The 20,058-nt window shown below is 40.2% G+C and overlaps 2 protein-coding genes across 7 annotated transcripts in view; both read left to right on the top strand.

Annotated features, from left to right (window-relative positions):
• LOC129170587 (polyamine-transporting ATPase 13A3-like) overlaps positions 1 to 4,336 on the top strand; it is a 48,971-nt gene extending 44,635 nt beyond the window's left edge. For 4 of the 6 annotated variants that reach the window (XR_008566652.1, XR_008566651.1, XR_008566650.1 and 1 more), the window contains 2 exons: positions 1,889 to 2,315; positions 2,408 to 4,335. Coding sequence is in view for 1 of the 6 variants with exons in the window: in XM_054758354.1 (XP_054614329.1) it covers positions 1,889 to 2,068 (180 nt within the window). In the remaining 5 variants the exon portion in view is untranslated. Of the gene's footprint in view, positions 1 to 1,888 lie in introns of all 6 variants that reach the window. The other 2 variants (XR_008566654.1, XM_054758354.1) reach the window with 2 other exon arrangements.
• Positions 4,337 to 13,456: 9,120 nt separating this feature from the next.
• LOC129176608 (polyamine-transporting ATPase 13A3-like) overlaps positions 13,457 to 20,058 on the top strand; it is a 30,429-nt gene continuing 23,827 nt past the window's right edge. The window contains exons 1-11 of the mRNA XM_054766828.1: positions 13,457 to 13,504; positions 14,374 to 14,547; positions 15,745 to 15,918; positions 16,837 to 16,907; positions 17,017 to 17,100; positions 17,168 to 17,237; positions 17,340 to 17,474; positions 17,574 to 17,646; positions 17,752 to 17,883; positions 18,737 to 18,904; positions 18,983 to 19,140. Of these exons, the coding sequence (XP_054622803.1) occupies positions 13,457 to 13,504; positions 14,374 to 14,547; positions 15,745 to 15,918; positions 16,837 to 16,907; positions 17,017 to 17,100; positions 17,168 to 17,237; positions 17,340 to 17,474; positions 17,574 to 17,646; positions 17,752 to 17,883; positions 18,737 to 18,904; positions 18,983 to 19,140 (1,287 nt within the window). The remainder of the gene's footprint in view (positions 13,505 to 14,373; positions 14,548 to 15,744; positions 15,919 to 16,836; positions 16,908 to 17,016; positions 17,101 to 17,167; positions 17,238 to 17,339; positions 17,475 to 17,573; positions 17,647 to 17,751; positions 17,884 to 18,736; positions 18,905 to 18,982; positions 19,141 to 20,058) is intronic.

Genomic DNA, 20,058 nt, shown 5'->3' with positions numbered 1-20,058 from the left:
CCTGATGGCCTGTGGGTAAAAGCTGTTTGCCAGCCTTGTGGTCCTGGACTTCAAACTCCTGTAGCGTCTGCCTGACGGTAGGAGTGTGAATAGTGAGTGTTGTGGATGTGTGCTGTCCTTGATGAGGTTGTGTGTTCTTCGTAGGACTCTAGATTTATAAATGTCTTGCAGTGTGGGGAGGGCTGCCCCAACAATGTTCTGTGAGGTCTTGATCACCCGCTGGAGTGCCTTCCTATCACGTGTTGTACAGTTACCGTACCAAACAGTGATGGAGGCGGTAAGGACACTTTCGATAGTGCATCTGTAGAAGCAACTCAGGATTGTGGTGGACATGCCAAATTTCCTCAGTCTTCTCAGGAAGTACAGTCTCCTTTGGGACTTCTTCAGAATTTGTTGGGTGTTGTGAGACCAGGTGAGGTCCTCGCTGATGTGTGTGCCAAGGAACTTGAAGGTTTTCACCCTCTCCACCTCAGTCTCATCAATAAACAGGGGTCTATGCGGCTCCTTTTCCCTTGTTCTTGGGTCGATGATCATCTCTTTAGTCTTATCTGTATTGAGAAGGAGATTGTTATCACGACACCAAGCTATGAGGTCCGCCACCTCTCTTCTGTATGATGTTTCAACACCACCAGTGATCAGTCCGATGACTGTAGTGTCATCCGCAAATTTAATGATGCTGGTGTTGTTCTGGGAGGCCACGCAATCGTAGGTGAAGAGCGTGTAGAGGAGTGGACTCAGCACACACCCCTGTGGGGTCCCAGTGCTCACAATTCTTGAGCTGGATGTGCGATTGTGGACTCTGACTGACTGGGGGGTCGAAATACTTGGAAAATAAAATTTAAAAAAGACAAAAGGGATAAAAAAAAGAGCAAAGTCCGAAGTTCATGCTTACATTACGCAAAGCTGAGATGCAGTGTTTACATGTGTTACTTTACCACATATCCTTTCATGTTTTCTTTCACTTTTCAGTATGTTTTCCTCTGTGGAAAAAGTTTGGACACGCTTGCTTTAACATGTCTCACTTTCAAATCCGACTAAATTTGAAACTTGACTACTATTATTTCGACTATTTATCACATTATTAAAATTATCTCATTCATTTTCGATGTATTCAACTTGTAGAGAGCGTATACAGGAATACAGGAAGTGAACAAATGTATTGCAATTGAAAATGGATGGAGGCTGGATTAAAAAAGCTTTGCTTCTTCGTTTAAATGTTGTTTAATTTGTCGTTATGTTACAGTGGAACCCCAGTTTTGGTGTGTGTGTGTGTGTGTGTGTGTGTGTGTGGGCGGTTTATTTGTTAATAGAATGCCCACAGAACAATGAACAACTCCATATCTGTCTTCTTTCTTTCTCCTATAAGCACTGTGCACCCTGCGCTCATGAGGCATTCAAGCACACTACGGTACATACAGTATTTCTGAGCATTAGACGAATTAGGCTTTCAGACAGTCTGTGCTTTTTTTGTTTTTTAAATTGCATACAGCTGCAAAATAACCCACCATGGGTCCAAGAAAGGTTGCCAGAACTTTGACAAAGAAAGAACGCTGAGCAAAGAAGGAAGCTAGCGTCTGTTGCAATCGGATTGAAATGTAAAGGTTCCTAGTTAACACGGGTTGCAGGGGGAATGGTTTAAGAAAGTGAGCCAGGCCAGTCCACTCCCTCCACTCATCACCGTGTTCCACCGTATTTGGGTCAATACAGTTTTTATGGATGTATAAATAGTTAAGATTTATTAACCTTTGTGACCTTGTCAGTCAAAACCGAGCTGTTAGTGTCTTGCTACATGCAAGATGCCATTCAATTGTGTATCTAATATACTTTTCAATTGTTGTCGTGTTAGTGACACACTTTTTGTGTTCAATCATTGCAAACCCAATTTCAGATGGTGAACGAGCACCGGGGCTCGGCATTCCTTTCCTGGATCTTCTGTTGTAAAAAACGTCCCCCGCAGACTAAATACAAGCGTCTGGCTCTGCAGCTGCAGGAGGACACCGACTGGCCTCCTGCACCCTCCACTATCACCTACGCCAGCACTCCTCACTTCATCTCGGTGACCCTTTGACACCAATAAATCAATGAGAAGTTGGAAAGATGCGTCTTGATTTCACTTCATGAAGCATAACGACAGTGCGGAACACCCCTTCGCCAAAGATATTGTCAATCAATGATGGAAAAATGAAAGATCTCTGCAGGTTCTCCAGTGAATGTTGGGAACAACATTTTTGGAACAAACCTCTCTGAGCGATGTCCCGTTTTTGCTGTCCTTCTGCCCTAATCCTCACTGCTGAGACCATTTTCCACTTCAGAAGGTAATGAAAATGCCTGGATGTATTACTTTGTCTCTCGTCATGGGGGTGCTGCAGTTCCTCCTGAAATCCACTGTTTGCTCTTATGACTCCAGACCAAGCGGGTGTACTTCGAAAGTGGCTCAACAAACCCGGGCTTTGTGCTCAAGATGCAACCCAACAAAACCCAAGTTCCCCTAAACAAAGTTAAACGGCGCTGCAACGATGGTTATCAACTTACTTTGTCAAGTCCGGTTCTCGGCTTTGCGCTCGGTGCGCGTTCACATAAAAGGGGGCGTTTGACGTCATATTATCCTACTTCCGTTCAAAAGCGAAGTGATTGCAGGCAGGGTATTTTACACAAGATGAGCAAGTAATCATTATGGAGCGTTACGAGGAGCCAATAGAGCGAGGGAGGACGTTTTCATTTGTGTTTTGTCTATTGAGACGGGTCTTTGTTTTTGCATTGTATGATATATTATTATAGTATATATTTTTTGTAGCTGTTCATTGCGGATTTAATTAAATAAATGTAAATAGCAAACATTTGATAACATTTATTTTTTACATTAGTAATTTATTTTACACATAATTTGGTAATAAATTAAGACAACAAAATCTGAGGAGACACTTGGGAGCTGAAAGAGCCGGCTCTTTTTAGTGGGCCGAGCCAAAAGAACCGCTTCTCTAAAAAGAGCTGGAATTGACATCACTTTCATCACTCCACTTGTTGTCTTCTTCAATCATTCTGAGCCTGATGTCCTATGGTGAATAACTTGTGGAGCTTGACCTTTCTCTTCTGGATATTCTGCTGTCAAAAACGTCCCTCAAAGACTGAACACAAGCGTCTGATTCAGAAGCTGGAGGAGGAGAGGAAACGTCCACTATCACCTATGCCAGGGGGCTGCAACCTGCGGCTCAGGAGCCGCATGCTACTGGTACTGGAACTAATCGATGTGTTACAAATACTTTTGCAATGGGGTGTTTTTAGTTCACCGTTCGGTGTTTCAATTGAAAGGGCAAACGTCCTACAGTCGGCGCTCCCATGAACGCATCACTGGCAGCCACAGTGCACAGCTGCGCTAATTACTTTGTTTCAAAAGTATGTGGGTCTATTGTTCGCTAGCGGCGTGTCACCGGCGGTGGAGAGGTGCTGACCGTGCCCGCTGCCCTGTGGGAGCTGAGGTAGCTTTGGTGCATTTTGTGCACATTGCCCTGTTCTGCACGAATGTCTTGTTATGACCGTACGCCCTGTTACACCTTCCTGCGCCTCGTTAAGTACGTCCGACGCTCTCTAGCGGATGATCCCTTTTTGCTTGTTACTCCTTTTTTTTTCTTTTTTTTTTTGTTGCTCTGATGTCGTTGACTGAATGCTCAGTTTAGCAGGATTAACTAGGCACACCTTCCGTAGCTGTGGACGGTTTTTAGGGCGTGTGGTAACGCTCCAGAAATCTAGTGAGCGCCCTGTCTCAGTATGACCTATTGGCCTTTTGGCACCCACCCATTTACTCTGTTGCACTTTTATTGCGAATGTGGATCCAAACGTGGTAGAGAAGTCTTAAGAAACATGACTGATTGCAAGGTGGCAACAGGTGTGGTTTGTCACTTCGCCATGAGGAACAGGAAGACAGGAAACATGACGATAGGCTTCAGGAAATTCTATATTTAGCATTATCTTCAATTTAGTGGTCAAACAGGTTTTGTGGCTCTTTGGAAGCTGAAGTTTGCCGACCCCTAACCGATGTCAACACGCCTCAGTCCCTCTTTGACAGCATTAAGTCCAACAAAGTGATGTGCGCTCTGACAGACACTGTCTCAACTGCTCAAACAAAACCATACGTCTCCTCTTTCCCCCTCAGGAAGTGCTGCCACTCCCTGTTCTTACCTTTTGCTTTGTTAAGCAGATTGGCAGGTCCATGGCAGATTAGCATGTGGTCCCCCCGGCCACACTTTGGACATCCCTGCCTTAGCGGGAGAGTGCTGAAAAGGCACCTTGAAGGAAAACTGTACTCTTTTGGAACTTTGCTCATCATCCACAACTCTTATGAGACATTGCCTTTTCTGTGCTTTCTAACGATATAAAAACAGAGGCAGATCATTCATGCACGTAATGGGACACACCAATTCTGCCTACAAAGAGCATTATTAAAATACCTCCAAGGTTTCATGGTTTCATATACATGCTGTAACCACTAGTAACAGGTACAGTCATCATACTTACTGGATTTTGCCGTACTTTGGTCGTTTTAAGCACCCATAACTTCCTTTCTGGGCGGATTGAGTTGAAATAGCAACATAGAAACACTTGTGACATCATCAGCACTGCAGTCCATTAACAGCGATGAAGAACGTAGTTCCGCTTAGTTGCTGGGGAAGTAGATGCCAGCGTCTGTGTCACACACACAAGAATGCACAGGAATACGACGGGAGACAAGTTTTTTTTTTTTTTGAGAAGGCATTTTTGGATGGAAATGTATTCATCTTTTGAACACTTATTGTTTTGAGAAGCCAAACTCTTTACTTAATTGTCCCCAGCAAATAAGAGGAACTACATTCTTCATCACAGAAATCTGACCAGAACTGGACTTAGAAGACCAAGTGGGGGGGGGGGTAAGTCGCTGTTAATACTGTAGACTACACTGCTGATGGGGATGTCATACAACTTCATGTCAAAAAATCCAAACTACCCCTTTAATAACAACGTCACTGTAGCTTGTTTAATATGCAGGTCACATTATATGTAAATGGGGCGTTGTTGGCGGCTTTTTGTAGTTTTTTTTTTTTTTCCCAGAAGGCTTTATAGGCTGAAAAGCTACACCCCTTTACGTCTATTCTTGGTGCATGGACAGCTATTATCTTGGATCTAGTAAAATGTCAAACATTATATCATGTTTCCATTGAATATCAGTCTACAGTTATGCTTATGGTTGAATTTATTTGAACAAGCGTTCAAGTTACATTGGAATACATCACATAGTACAATTCACAGTTCCACATGTCCAAAAGGAGCAGGAAGGAGCTTATTTAATCCTACTGAAATGCTGAAGGTTTTTTTCCGTTGTTCTTGCGTGTAAGTCTTAAGTTAATTTTTCCCTGAGGTCATATTTCTCTTCTCTTGTTGGGAAGAATTGTATGACATTTTTGGGTAGCAGATTATTGTTTGCGTTTATGTATAATTTTAGCTGTTTGAAAATTTACGACATCGGCAAATTTTAAGAATTGTGATTTTTAGAAAGAGGATTTGTATGTTCTCTGTACGCGGTCTATGATCAAGTATGACCTTTTTAGGGGGTTTCTTTGGAAATTTTAAAAAAAAATTTGAACCCAAAATTACATACTATCTTCCAAAAGTGGATGATGGGAACCTGCCAGCAAAGAAAGATGCAAGACGCCGACACAAAGCAGAAGTTGCACTCACACTCGCCACGTGGCCCTCGCCGCTTCCTGGCGTCCCGTCGTCCCCTCCTGGTTCGGCCCACAGCGGCTCAGCGGGTCGTGTGCGGGTGAGGCCGGCGAGGAGAAGCTGGAGGAGCATCCGCGGGGGTGGTGGCGCGGTGCTCGCCATTTGGACCTCGCTTTTTTTTTGTGTGTGTGTGTGCGTGTCTTGAAGACCTGAGGCCGGCTTCCTCTTCGCCTAGCCGGGGGAGCTCATACGGTGGGAGTTGGGGGGGTGCTGGTGTCGCCTCCGACAACGCATCGGGGTGTTACAGCTGTGGCGGCTTCCTGCCTGCCTCGCTTCCCTCCTTCCTACTCCTGCAACCAACTCTCGAATATGCTGAAAAGACATAAAGCTGAAGTCCATAGTGTGATCAGACGTCGGAATAGAGAGAAACTTTATGAGCCATTACTAGAAAATGCAAAAGGCGATATCAAACCTGGAATATCATGAATAAACTAATTCAGAATGTGTGTAAAAATGGAAATGAGTATCTAAATTTGCTAACGGAACAAAATACTTGATTTTTTTTTTTTTTTTTTTTTTTTTACAAAAATAGGCCCTATTCTTGCAAATAAGATCAAACCAGCAAATACCATTACAACAGATACCATTACAACATACCATTACCATTACAACAGATACCATTACAACATACCATTACCATTACAACAGATACTTTCTTGAAAAACCGCAACACACAGTATGTTTCTTGCAGCAGGAACAGAAAAGAATTGACTGCTATATGCATTTTACAAAATAAAAAGTCACTTGATAAAGACGGATTCAATATGGATCTTATTAAACAGTCTGCCTCATCTAACAAGACCATTTCTAGACCTACTGTATGCATTCCGTCACTACAACAGGGTTTATTCCCAGATGATCTGAAAACGGCAAAAGTATAAGTTATAATCATGTGACCCATTTCGTTACTGCCCCAATTTTCCAAAATACTTGAGAATTTTTTTTTCGGCACGCCTTGATTCATTTTTTGGCAAAATTCGAAATATGTTCTAGTCAATGTGGTTTCCAGAAAAAACAATCAACAGCAGTTTTTTAATGAACTCATGAAATTATACACAATACTGAGAAACGATTGATAACAGTAGGAATATTTTTTTTAATCTTAAAAAGACATTTGACACGGTACTTTACTCCAAAAATTTGGAGTACTACAGAATAAGAGGAATAGCTAATGATTGGGTCAGGAGTTATTTAAGTAACAGAAGTCAATATGTAGAAATAAATAGATTACCAATAAAATGTGGTGCACCTCAAGGATCAGTACTAGGCCCCAAGTTATTCCTTATTTATATCAATATTGTAAATACGTCAGAAATGTTGAAATTCATACGTTTTGCTGATGATACAACTATTCCTCGTTCCAATCCAGGTTATGATAAATTAATTGAAACGTTGAAAGTTGAGCTTGAAAACCTTTGTGACTGGTTCGCTGCAAATAAGATTTCGCTTAATATAGCTGAAACCAATTATATAATATTTAACACTGACAGGATAGAAGGTATACGCATTTGTGACACAAAGATAGAAAAAGTAGTTGTGAGTAAATTTGATTTATTGACGGTAATCTCAGTTGGAAACAACACACTGCACACGTCCACTCTAAACTTTCAAAAACCTTCGGCGTAATGCGTCGCTTCAGGGACCGACTTAACCAAAATACTCTCAAAAGTCTGTATAGCAGCTTATTTCTGCCATATTACTGCTCAGAAATATGGGGCAACACATATCAGACGAACTTGCGTCAAATAATTACAAGTCAAAAGAAAGTAATCAGAATACTCTCGCATGCAAGTAAATATGATCACACAACCCCTTTATCAATAACTTGAGACTTTCAATAACTTGAAATTCTTAGATATTGTTGAACTGAAAACTACTTTGGTAATGTACAACATTTTTAATCATCAAATGCGTGATTCATCAAAAACATTCTCACATGAAACAATGTAAATATTCAATGAGGCAAGCAAACCAACACTAAAATTACACACTGTTTCAATATGAGGAATCAAATGACGGAATAAATTAACATCGGAACTTTAAAGTCACAATTATTTTTACTACAATTACTTCTGGAAAAATATAAATCTTAACTATCTACCACTTAATCATGCACCGTAATTGTGAAATTGGATGTATAGGTGTTAGGAAACTAATTTTATGTAAGTGGCATTTTGCATCAAATATTATTTACTGAAATCAAACATAGTTGGGATAACTCCCATGTCCATTTTTATATTTTGTTATGAAACTATTTTAATGTGTATAGTGAAATTTTACATTTACATTTTTTTGTCTTTGTTTATGTAATTAATTTGTCTTGTGCTCGTGAATCCAAGTATTTTGAATCGTAAGTGTTTCGTTTTATTTGGTTGGTTGCAACAAACTGAAACTAAGTTCGCTGGTGACAAAGTTAACTAACGATAATCCGAGTGTGAAATGCTTTAATTTTGAAACACCAGATTTCAGTAAGACTTCCTAGGTGACATCTTGCAGAAGAGTGCTTTAAATTATTACAAGGTTGTTCACTGGCGGATGTTTTTTGTTGTTTGTGTGAAACGACAGGCAACGACGGTCACGTTTGGTTTCAAAATGTTAGTCACATGACCACATGATCAGAGTGCTCTCTTTGTCTGTCAGACGGGAACATTTATTTGATTTCGTTTACTTTTTCTGAGGTAATCTTCAACTGCAAATCAATTGTGGTTTTACGATGTGGAGGCTTGCTTGACACGCCCACACCTTTTATAGCAGCAGCAACACCTGACACATCTCAAAGAGGGGAGCAGAGTCAAAGGTGAGTTATCGACCTTCTCCGTCCTTCCAATTTGAGCAGCTAAAGAGGCTCCATCTCAGCTGCAGCCTTTGTCTTTCGTGTCTGTTCAAAGTTGCTGCCGTTACGTTTCCAGTAATCCATGAATGTGCTTTTTGAAATTGGCATTTACTGAGCATCTTTTGTATTTTCTTAAATTATTTGTTTCTGTCTAAAGTCATTCATTTAATTTTGGTTGTATTGCTCATGAGCCTGCAATTATTATTTTTTTAGACAGTGTGCGTTTATAGACCTGTATGTTGTTGGAGATGGTCGATATTGGCTTTCTTATGGATAACCGAAAATGTCCAGCACTTCATTTCCGATACGGTTATCAACTGAAACCAATGTATGCAGCAGGTCTTCCCTCAAACTAACGTAGGACAAATACTGCAATATGCAATGTAAACTTCTATGCCGCTTATCCTCACTTGGGGCGCGGGTATGCTGGAGCCTATCCCAGCTGACTTTGGGTGAGGAATGTGGGAGGAAACCGGAGTACCCGGAGAAAACCCACGCACGCACGGGGAGAACATGCAAATGCCACACAGGTACCAAACGGGGATTTGAACCAAGATCTTCCCGATCTTCTGACTGTGTGGCCAACATGCTAACCACTAGTCCACCGTGCGGCGTAAAAGTGACATTTATTTTAAATATTTTGTCTCAAGAAAAGTAATAAAAACAAACATGACCATTAATTCACTGAAATAACATATTTCCCTACCATCAACAAATAACAATCCAATTAAAAATAATGCTATTTTGGAAAGCGGCACATTTTTATGTGGCAAAAAAATCCGCATAAGAACAAAGTAAAGTGCAAACTTAGAAAAATTATAATTTAAGAAATGCTAAACTTGGCTCATTCAGTGTATCACGCATGAACGACAAATAAAAGAAGAATTAAAGGAAGACTCATCAGTCACACATCAATATCATTACCGGCAGGAAAACAAATCCCCATAGCGATATGAACCGATATCTTGTTTTTATGGCAATTACGGCTCGGACAGCTCCAGTCTAAGGGCATGTGCAGGATCCATGTATTTTTTCTCTAAGGTAGAGAGAGGCATGCCCTAACTGAGAACTTTTTTTGTGCAGCAAAACGAAAACGAATCTTGTTGGTACTCCATTCAGTTGTAACAATGTTTATGGACGCGCCTCAATTCCCATCATTTTTTTTTTCCAAATTCCATAGATTTTTTTTTAGAATTTGGTTCTTTACCTTTCACACTTTTAATGCAATACATCATTGGACAATTTTGCCCAGTGTTTCCGAAACGGCTGTAGCTTTGCTAACTTTTCGAATGGGATGCCTCTGCACACATTGCTACAAAAACGTCAACAAACTGGTTCAGGAAAACATAATGGTTGCTGCAATTCCAATCACTTTATTAACAAGCGGTAACAGGGTGTCAACGCACAGCCTGAGCCGCACACACACACACACACAACCGCACTGCTAAGCTAAGCTAACCCAGGCAGCTTCCACTCACGTTCGGTGACGTGTAAGAGATGAGCTTCAATGTTTTTCCGCCAACTTAGCCGGTGTTTCAGGGAGATTCAATGTTTTTTCGCCAACTTAGCCGGTGTTTCAGGGAGATTCAATGTTTTTTCGCCAACTTAGCCGGTGTTTCAGGGAGATCCTGTTCATAACGGTAGATTCTGTTCATAAGATCCTATTGAAACCAAAAGTGGGTGTTTCGTGTTTGTTGTTTGTGACAGGCTAAATGAATGAATCTTTTAGGAAGATGAAAGAACATCATTGAATGCGGGTGAGATAGGCGGTGTCACATTCCTGCCCCTCTGTAAGAGATGGTTTTTCAATCTTGACGTACAGTAGATGGCTTCCATCACTCCTCTTTCAAAGCTTCTGTCTTCTCTGTCCAGAATATGTACATTTTTGTCCTCAAAAGCAGGCTGTTTCTCTTTGAGGTTCGGGTAGACAGCTGAGTCTTGACCTGAAGAGTTAGTCTGCCGATGTTGTCCACGCGCCTGCTCACTGGCTGCTTGCTTTCCCCGATATATAAATCAGTGCGTTCCTCACTGAACTGATATGTAAAGTCATGGCCAACGAAATCAGCCTAATTTATACAGCCTTGACCAAAACCTTTGACATCATTGGCTTGCCAATATTTTTGGCCATGACTGTATACTAGATTGATTTTCTGGCTGTGGGGTGTCTGGTCTTTGGGGTGTACAGTATAAGGGTGTTACCAGGTTTGAAGTGTAGAGTAATCCCTCGTTTGTCGCGGTTAATTGGTTCCAGACCCGACCGTGACAAGTGAATTTCCGCAAAGTAGGATTCCTTACTTATAAATCAAATATTTTCGTAGTCACAGCATAAAAAACCTGTTTACGACCTTCTAAATACAATATATTAATATTAATGGAGCCCTCTAGACATGAAATAACACCCCTTTAGTCACCTTTACACTTGTAATACCTAATATAGTAGACAAAATAAGCGTAAATAAGCAATTTAAAGGAAAACTGCACTTAAAAAAAAAATAAAAATTTGCCCATCATTCAGAATCCTTATGTGAAACTTGACCACAGATGTTTTTTCTCTTTTCTGTGCATTCTAAAGAGAGAAAAACAGTTAGCATGAGGGTGCTAACAATTTACGTCAGGGGACACACCTACTTCTACTATAAAGCCCTCTAAAAAAAAAAAAAAAAAAGAACTCAGCCATGGCTGCTTGTTGAGTAATGACCTCCTGCCATTTCTAAAGGGTTGATAAGCTTGATGTGAGTTTTCTCACAGCTCATGATTGGCTCCTGTCAAATTAAGAGTTGCCCGGTCCTCACGGACCTGTGACCAGTGACTCGAGTGAAACCGCTTCACAGGCAGATCCCATGTACTTTTCGCAGTTATCTTTATGATTCAAGTTGAAGTTGAAGTTGCCTCCAAACACACCAAACACTGAGTCAATTAACAAGTACTCCATTTCCCATAAAACATGATCTTGACTTGGGGTAGCTGTCATGGAGAAAGACTCTCCCCTGATCGTCTCTCAGGGGAGAGGGTCTGTGTTTCCTGGTGAATCAGCTAGTGAGCAACCATGACTCTCGCCGAGTATTTATTGGCTTGTTGGCTTCCTTCGCCATGAGCGAATAATGGTAATTAAAGAGAAAAGGGGAGTGCTATTGGAGTGGGGATCAATAGATGTATTACAACCGTCACTTTTATTGCAAATGTTGATGCTGAGTGAGAGGGGAACGTTGAGTGGGCTGTACACCCTCTGGACAACTTGGATACACCACGGGTTCTCAAATTTGTTGGGTCCACTGACCCCCTTACTTTTTTCCTGCCATTTGTACTACGTGACGTAGGAATTATTTATATTTCAACCTAAATACTTAAGACTTTTTTTTTTTTGAGGAACCCCAACCTGTGGTTCACAATCCTTGGGGGTTTAGGGACCCCAGTTTGAGAATCCCTGATATACACACAGGAAATAATGTGCTAAAAACTGACCAATCCCAGCTTTTATAGTCCACGTCACTGCAACTTTAGGTTGAATTTTGGGTTCGGAGGGGGAGGAGAGAGCCGGTGTAGCGTATGCTGGCGCCTCAACGCAGGAGCATAATTCGGGCTTCACAGAGCAGGACTAAGTTATGAACTCCAACTGCTGGTGGGTGGTACTAATTGCAATCATTTTATTTTTTAGAATATTTTTTAAATTGGCAATTGGAATTGGAAATTAATTGGGCCCTGGTCATGTAGTTTTCCATGTTTGAAGTAGTTAATGTATTTTGCCTGACTGACTTCTGACTGACTGTCTGGCTTGACTGCTTCCCATGCAGAGTCTCACTCAAATAAGAGGTGCTTCTAATTCTACCGTCGCCTCGTCTCTCTCACTTCCTGCCTGACCTTGGGCAAACACAGTATGTGCATGCAGGACATAGCGTATGTAAATATCTCCCTTTGAAAGCATGTTTAGCAATATGCAAATAGCACAAGTCAATATGGATACATTTTGGATGTGTTGTCCAGCACTTGGTCCCGTATTGCCACGTGAATCAACACTAGTCTGACTAACCTCAATGGTTTCAGTTTGACAGCTTGACACCAGCTGCGCCAGCGTCTAGCTAGCATCTTTGTTTGCACGCGTTGCCTAGCTATCATTGGCGGCAGCCTGCTAGCTAGCTAGCTAGAGTTATCCGCCTAGCTTCCGGTCTTCGGGCTCCAAATGTGACTCTTTTTACCAAAGTAATTAAAAAAAAAAAAAAAAAACAAGCAATGCAGTTATTTCGGAGCTCGTTTTTGTCCCACGGGGAAGTGGGTATCACATTCATGGGGTACGTACAAAGTTTTTCAAGTGTCGCTGAACAATTTTGCTCTTTTGTTGTCATTATGTCTTGTCCTCCAAACACTATTTATGTGTGCTTGTTCAATGAACCCAAACACATAGTGTGTCCAGCCTGATGATGGTGATACTATCACAAGGGTCTCCTATCTCGCCAGGTAATTTTGAGTAGCTCACAAAGGGTCAGAGAGTATTTGCTGCCGTCCTTTCATAGAGAGGAAATGTGAATTCTTCTCTTCTTTTTCCTGCTGCCCTCTTAATGAGCAACCTGAATTAACACCAAAAAACTCCAAAGTAGTCAGCGCCTCACCGCACATCACTGTCTTTCATCATGCCACACTTTTCATCTAATGCCATCAAGACTCTCCTGAGCTGTTTGGGAGGAAACTGAATCCGCTCTGATCTTGGAGTTAACGCTTAAGATGAAAAGAAAAAAAGCTTGAGTTGAGCTCGCAGCTGTCTCTGTAGATACTTAATGATCTAAAGAGTGCTCGGTGATGTTTGTGTTTACATTTTACACATGGTAGAAGATAGTTACTGTATCTGTTCTCTCTAGTGTTACTACTTTGGTCAGCATGAAGACCCAACAAAAGTTCATCAACCAGGGCCAAGAGGATGAGATGGTAATTATCCCTTCCCAAATCAATCCTGCTTCGTTTGGAGAGTCATTTGCACCGAGATGAGACAAACACGAATCGTTTTCACCATGGGCCAGTTATGGTTACCCTCAGAGGGTCACCTGTCATTGTGAAACCATATTAGTGTATAATTGCCAAATGATATTATGACACATTTGATTATTGTCATTTTCACATTGTATTGTTTTACCAACAGACATAAATTGAAAGAAGTCAAGGTGCCAGGCAAAAATTTGAGTATACAAGCATTGTACCATTCTAATAAAAAAGTTAATTAAGAATAAATAATAACTAATTGTTATATTAATTATTGAATAATAAACAATAATAATTTTGAATTCTGTCAAAACTGACAGCAAATACATTTAGCAAGAACGATTAAGTGCTATTTTGATTTTTGAAAATATTTTATTTAAAAAAATATTTTATTTTAATTTTTTTAAAATATATTATAAATGTATTTATATTTTTATTTAAAAAAATATGTTCACAATATTAAAGATAATAAATAACATAAGAAAAAATATAATATGACTGTTAAAAAGCAACAAAACAAACTTAAATAATCATAAAATGAAAATACTGTATACAAATATATATATATATATACACAAATATTTTTTAAAAATAATCTTACAATTAGTTACAACAAGTTTCTTTTTGATGTGCAACATTTCCAGGCTTTCACAGGCCACATAAAAACATATGATAGGCTGAATCCATCCCTCAGGCCTTGAGTTTGTGCACTGTTCAAGAGAAGTAGCCCTAAAAATTATCCTTGGGCAACCCCAAATGGCTCGCAGCGTCTTTAGAGTATAGCATGCTGTATGGATTCTGTTCTTTGATCCATGCAGGAGGTGTGGGGGTACCGACCCTGTCTGTGGAAAATCATCCTGGTGGGTATTGGTGCCGTTTGCTCCGGTGGTCTTCTGCTGCTGCTGCTCTACTGGCTGCCTCAGTGGGGGGTCAAAGCCACCTGCACTGAAACTACATTGAAGGAGGCACGTAGGCTGCTGCTCAGGACCACGGTACGGTCAAATGCTCTTTGTGTTTTTGCAATGCAAGCAGTCACACATTTGTGCAGGTCTTGATGTTTCTGCAAAACCTGGAAGGACGTGTGTGATGTGTGGTTGTGTCAACATGTAAATAATGAACTATATCAGTAGTGATCTCTTGAAATATCACATTATTATCGATTATTGCTCCCTTACTATATTGTGTTTTAAAAAAAATGAATTGATTAATAAATGATCAGTGTTGTGTGGTTGAATTGGCCCATTATTTGTAAAGAAATATCCATATCTAGGCTAATTATACTTATTCTTGGCTTAAATTAAGCATTTTCAAGCATAAAAATGGCTAATTGATCTAACCAAATGAACTAAAATACAAATACAAGGCAGAAGAAGCATTTGAATTGTGAATGTAGAGCTGTATTCTACGTTGGCCACTAGGTGTCACTGTCCTTTGAGACAGCCACTAGATTCCTCACTAAGGTTGCCTCACGAACACATTTACTGCGACATGCTTGTGCAGGAGTTTTACTTACGTCTATAAAGCCATTTAAAGCCGTAAGATATCAATAGTATTAATATCCAAGAGAATATGTCTTATTTTCTCAGATTATATCTACTATATTGGGTAATATAAAAAATGTAAAGGTGACTATAGGAGTGTTATTTTATGTCTTGAGGGCTGTAATAATGTTAAAAACCATATTTAGAAGATTGCAAACAGGTTTTCTATGCAATAACTACAAAAACATTCAATTTATTAATATAGAATTCTGCTTTGCAGAAATTCACTTATCAAGGTCGGGTTTGGGACCAATTAACCGGGATAAACGAGGGATTACTGTGTAATAATTCATGAAATATATCAAACTGGTGAGGATGAGTAAGATGTGTTATTGTGCGCTTTTTGTAGTTTATGTTTTTTAATTGCACAAGAGTAGGGGGAACACGGCTTCAGGTCAAATGTGTGAAGGGGTAAGGGACTGAAAAGTTTGGGAACCACTGTTATATAGTGTTGTACGTGACGGCACAAATAGTTTTTGTAAGGATGGACATTTTAAACAATGATGGTGATGATGATAGGGTAAATGTCACGGAGCTTTATCAACGTCCATTGAAACTGCTGATGCCATAACCATGCGTGTTTGATGGTGATAAAATTAGTTTTATTCAAAATAAAAAATGAAGCTTTGTTTTTTGTTGTTGTCACAGGATGATTTCAGACAGTGGTTTCGTGCCAAAGTGCATGTGATTTGGGCTCCAGGGAAGACCCCCTTTGATAGTGTGGAGTTCACAGCTCACTTACAGGATGGAGACGAACACCAAAGCCTCAAAGCTGAACACAAGAAGCAAAATGGGAAACTCTGCCATAGAGCGTGTGTTAAGGTACGTTTGGTTTGGTTTAGTTTATTTGAACATGAAGGTTACAATGGAATACATCTCATGAATCATTCTTTGACAGTTACACATGTCCAAATTATTATGTGAGTGGCGGTTGTATGCATGTAGTGTATTTATTACTAAGGATTTCTTTCTAGGGAGTACTCTAAATTTAGAAACATTTCTGTGTACGGTATTTTCCGGACTATAAGTCGCACATTTATTCATGGTTTGGCTGGTCCTGCGACTTATACTCCAGAGCGACTTACAGTATGTACGCTTTTTCTCACACTGACAGCCACGAGATGGCGCTCTAGGCTTGTGTGCCAGCATCTGCTACTCCTATGACCCCTGTGCCACTGAAAATTTACAATGTAAACATCAATTTAGAAAGACACAAATACCCCCAAAAAGAAAATTCTATTCTGCAGATTAGAGGCTGCAAGTAAACTAGTTACTCTATGTTATGTTGGTTAGGTTATAGTTATCTGAAAAACTGCTAATACGTTACGTTAACATTGCTTATTTAGCCTGTTGTTCTTCATTTTAGTATTATTACTAAAACTTGCCTTTCAAGATGAAATGTCTGTTCTTGATCTCTGATTTCATAAAATTAATTTCCCCCCAAAAATGCGACTTATAGTCCAGTGCGACTTATGTATGTTTTTTTTCTTCTTCATTGTGCATTTTTGGCTGGTGCGACTTATAGTCCGGAAAATAACTACGTTTCATCCCGATCTGATCCAAATTGGTAGTGATTTATTTACATGATCGTTTTTGTACAATTGCATCCATGTCAGCAGATCAGGTTGTGATTTGTTGGGTTTGTTGTCCCGATGAAGGTCTGCACCCTGTAAATGCTCGTTTTTTTTTTAAATATCTGAAACAAACATCTGACCCCTTTCCTCTTTCTGCTCGTCACAGGTCCACTACTTCACCCACCACAACATCAAGTACTACTGGAATGAAGGGACGCAGAGCTTTTCACCGTACAAGTATGTCTGCGTAAAAAAACCACGGCGCTATGATTGATCTTGATTCGTCAATATCAGATGTTCACTCAATATGTAAAGTCAGCAGAAATAATTGTGAGTGTTTGTTTAGAGGCTTGGAGGATACGCAGGTGAGCTGTGCACACATTCACACCAACCACAGCTCTGGACTCACAAAAACCCTGCAGGATTACAGGTACCAACATTTAAGATTGAACTTTTTACCCGTGCCTGATCTCACACATATAATGTGTTGTCAACAGAGCTTTGTTTTTTGGCAAGAATGAAATTGACGTAAAAGTGCCATCTTTATTCAAGCTCTTAGTAAATGAGGTAAAAAAAAGCAAAACAACCCAAACAAAACAAACATTTAAATGGAGTTAGTTAAGCCTCTTTGGTTCTTTAATGATTGTTTGCTTTTCTTTCTTCCTCAAGGTCTTGAATCCATTTTACGTTTTCCAGGTCTTCGCTGTTATTGTGTGGTCTCTTGAGGACTACTACCATTATGCTTTAGCCATGCTTTTAATGTCTGCTATTTTATTAGTCGCCTCTCTGTGGACCATTAAAAAGGTGAGTCAAGCTACCATTTGATTTGTTTTTCAGTTTGTTTAATAATAAATCATGTAGGGTACATATACTTAGCAAGTGAAACTTTTGGCCTCGTTCTAGCACTATGTGAGACTACGTGACACGGTGGTAGCACACAGCATGGTACAAGTTTCAGTGTGCAGACGAAATGAAGGCATGTTTTCATTCAGTTATGTTTTTGAAATCACAACAGCACTGCAATAATTGCTAAAAGTAGTAAGAGGTATCAGTTAACAATGTCTTCTTTTGCAACTTCCAGACATTGAACAGGTCATGTCAACAGAGCTCGTGCCAGGTGATGTCATCACTATTCCGACAAACGGGATGATTATGCCCTGTGACGCCGTGCTCGTCTGCGGCGCCTGTACTGTTGATGAGAGCATGTTGACAGGTTGGCATTCCTCATGTTGTTTACCTCTTTCTACATACAAATAGATAAATGACTCAGACTAATACATACGGTTCACGCAGCATCCCGCAAAGTGAGCATCACTTTACATTCATTTCAGAAAACAATTTCACCAAAGGCGAAACAAATGAACATTTCAGTACATTCATGCCTTGCCACTTCACGGTTCGAGTTAAATTTAATTTAATGAGTTTTTTTTTAATTTAAATTAATAAATCACACTGTTTTGTGGTTGAATACAGCCTATCATTAGTCAAAACATATACATATTTAACCCTTACATACTGTTCAGATTTGATACCTTCACAGAGATCTATCAGTCTGGAAAAAGTTATAAAGCCATTTCTAAAGCTTTGGGACTCCTGCAAACCACAGTGAGAGCCTTTTTCCAAAAATGGCAAAAACGTGGAACAGTGGTGAACCTTCCCAGGAAAGGCTGGCAAACCAAAATTACCCCAAGAGTGCAGTGACGACTCATCCAAGAGGCCACAAAAGACCTCACAACAAATCAAAAGAACTGCAGGCCTCACTCGTCTCAGTTACGATCAGTGTTCATGACTCCACCATGACAAAGACACCATGGCGAAGACCATGCATGCCCAGTTCCAAGACAAAAACCATTGCTGAACAAAAAGAACATTAAGGCTCGTCTCAATTTTGCCAGCAAACATCTTGATGATCCTAAAGTAGTTGTAGTTATGATACTGCAATAAAGTTGGAAAAGTATTGTCCAATGAAGAGCTCCCATCATAAAATTACAATGTCCGAATTCATTAATGTGGAGACTGCATTTCTCTCAAAGTTGTTCTTTGTCTGTGTGTGTTTGGACCTGCAGGGGAGAGTGTTCCAGTTACTAAGACCAGTGTGCCAAGTTCAGGCGAGGAGGCAGAGAGGATGTATAACGCAGAGGAACACAAGCTACACACCCTCTTCTGTGGCTCACATGTTATCCAGAGTCGTTACTATGCTCATGAGCTGGTGAAGGTGGTCGTGGTCAGAACAGGTAATGAAAACAGCTCAACCACATACTAAGGTAACGTTTTAATAGCAGCTTGTTGTCATATCTTCCATGATTCTACAGGCTTCAGTACAGAAAAGGGCCAGCTTGTGCGCTCCATCCTCTACCCCAAGCCCACCGACTTTAAACTGTACCGTGATGCTACGCATTTCCTGATGTGTATGGTGGGGTTCGCAGTGGTCTGCGTCATCTACAGCATTGTCAACGATGTATTAAATGAGGTATAGTTTATACATCATAGTATTACATCATACAGTTTGCAGTGTCTCACACACATTCAACAGTGTTCAGCATCATTCATCTGTTTCAGAAGGACCGACTCTAACCAAAATGTACTCTAACCACATCAAAAATGTATTTGGTTTATCAGAAATAATGTAAATCCAATTCATTTGTTCTGAAAGGCCCAAAATGTTAACACAAGAAAACACGTTTTTGTAGTTTCACATCTATAGTTTCACATGCAGAATTCAAAATGCATATAAATGTAACGGATGCCAGCCTGTGAGGCTGAGCTAGTGTACGTTGGTAAACCTCACTCCCTCTGCCTTGAGAGCCGCGCTGAACACGCGGTCGACAGTCCAGGCTTTTGGCCGTGTGGTCAGCGCTCTCATCTCCCATTGCGAAGGTCCTGTGTTTGAACCCCATAGCGGGCAGTGTGAAGCAGGGCGGGTTACATAAATACATATAAATGTTGAATGAAAGGGATAAATAAACATGTGGTTACTTTTACCTTCACCGAAGATGTCATTGTTGACAAAGACACAATTTGGCAGCGAGATCAACACTGGACACGATCTTTGTGTTTTGCCATGGGTTATTTCTTGAATTTCTCATCTCAAGTCTCTGCTTTTCTTTTGATTATGGCTGCAAAATAACCCAAAAAGCCAAAGAAAGTTGCAAATGCCAGCATTTGATAAAAAAGGTGAGAAACACTACTGAATTCAAGAAATAACTCATAGCAAAACACTAAGGTGGTGTCTTGTGTCTTGCTGACACATGGCATCTTTCAATTTGTGTCAATCACATCTTCAATGAAAGTAAAAGTAACCTCAAATGTTTATTTCTCCCTTTCATTCATCATTTATATGCATTTATACTTGTTTTCTGCATGTAAAACAATAACTGCACAACTATAC

Source organism: Dunckerocampus dactyliophorus, chromosome 2, assembly GCF_027744805.1.
Source record: "Dunckerocampus dactyliophorus isolate RoL2022-P2 chromosome 2, RoL_Ddac_1.1, whole genome shotgun sequence".
Lineage (NCBI taxonomy): Eukaryota > Metazoa > Chordata > Actinopteri > Syngnathiformes > Syngnathidae > Dunckerocampus > Dunckerocampus dactyliophorus.
This window is presented reverse-complemented; position numbering and strand designations above follow the sequence as displayed.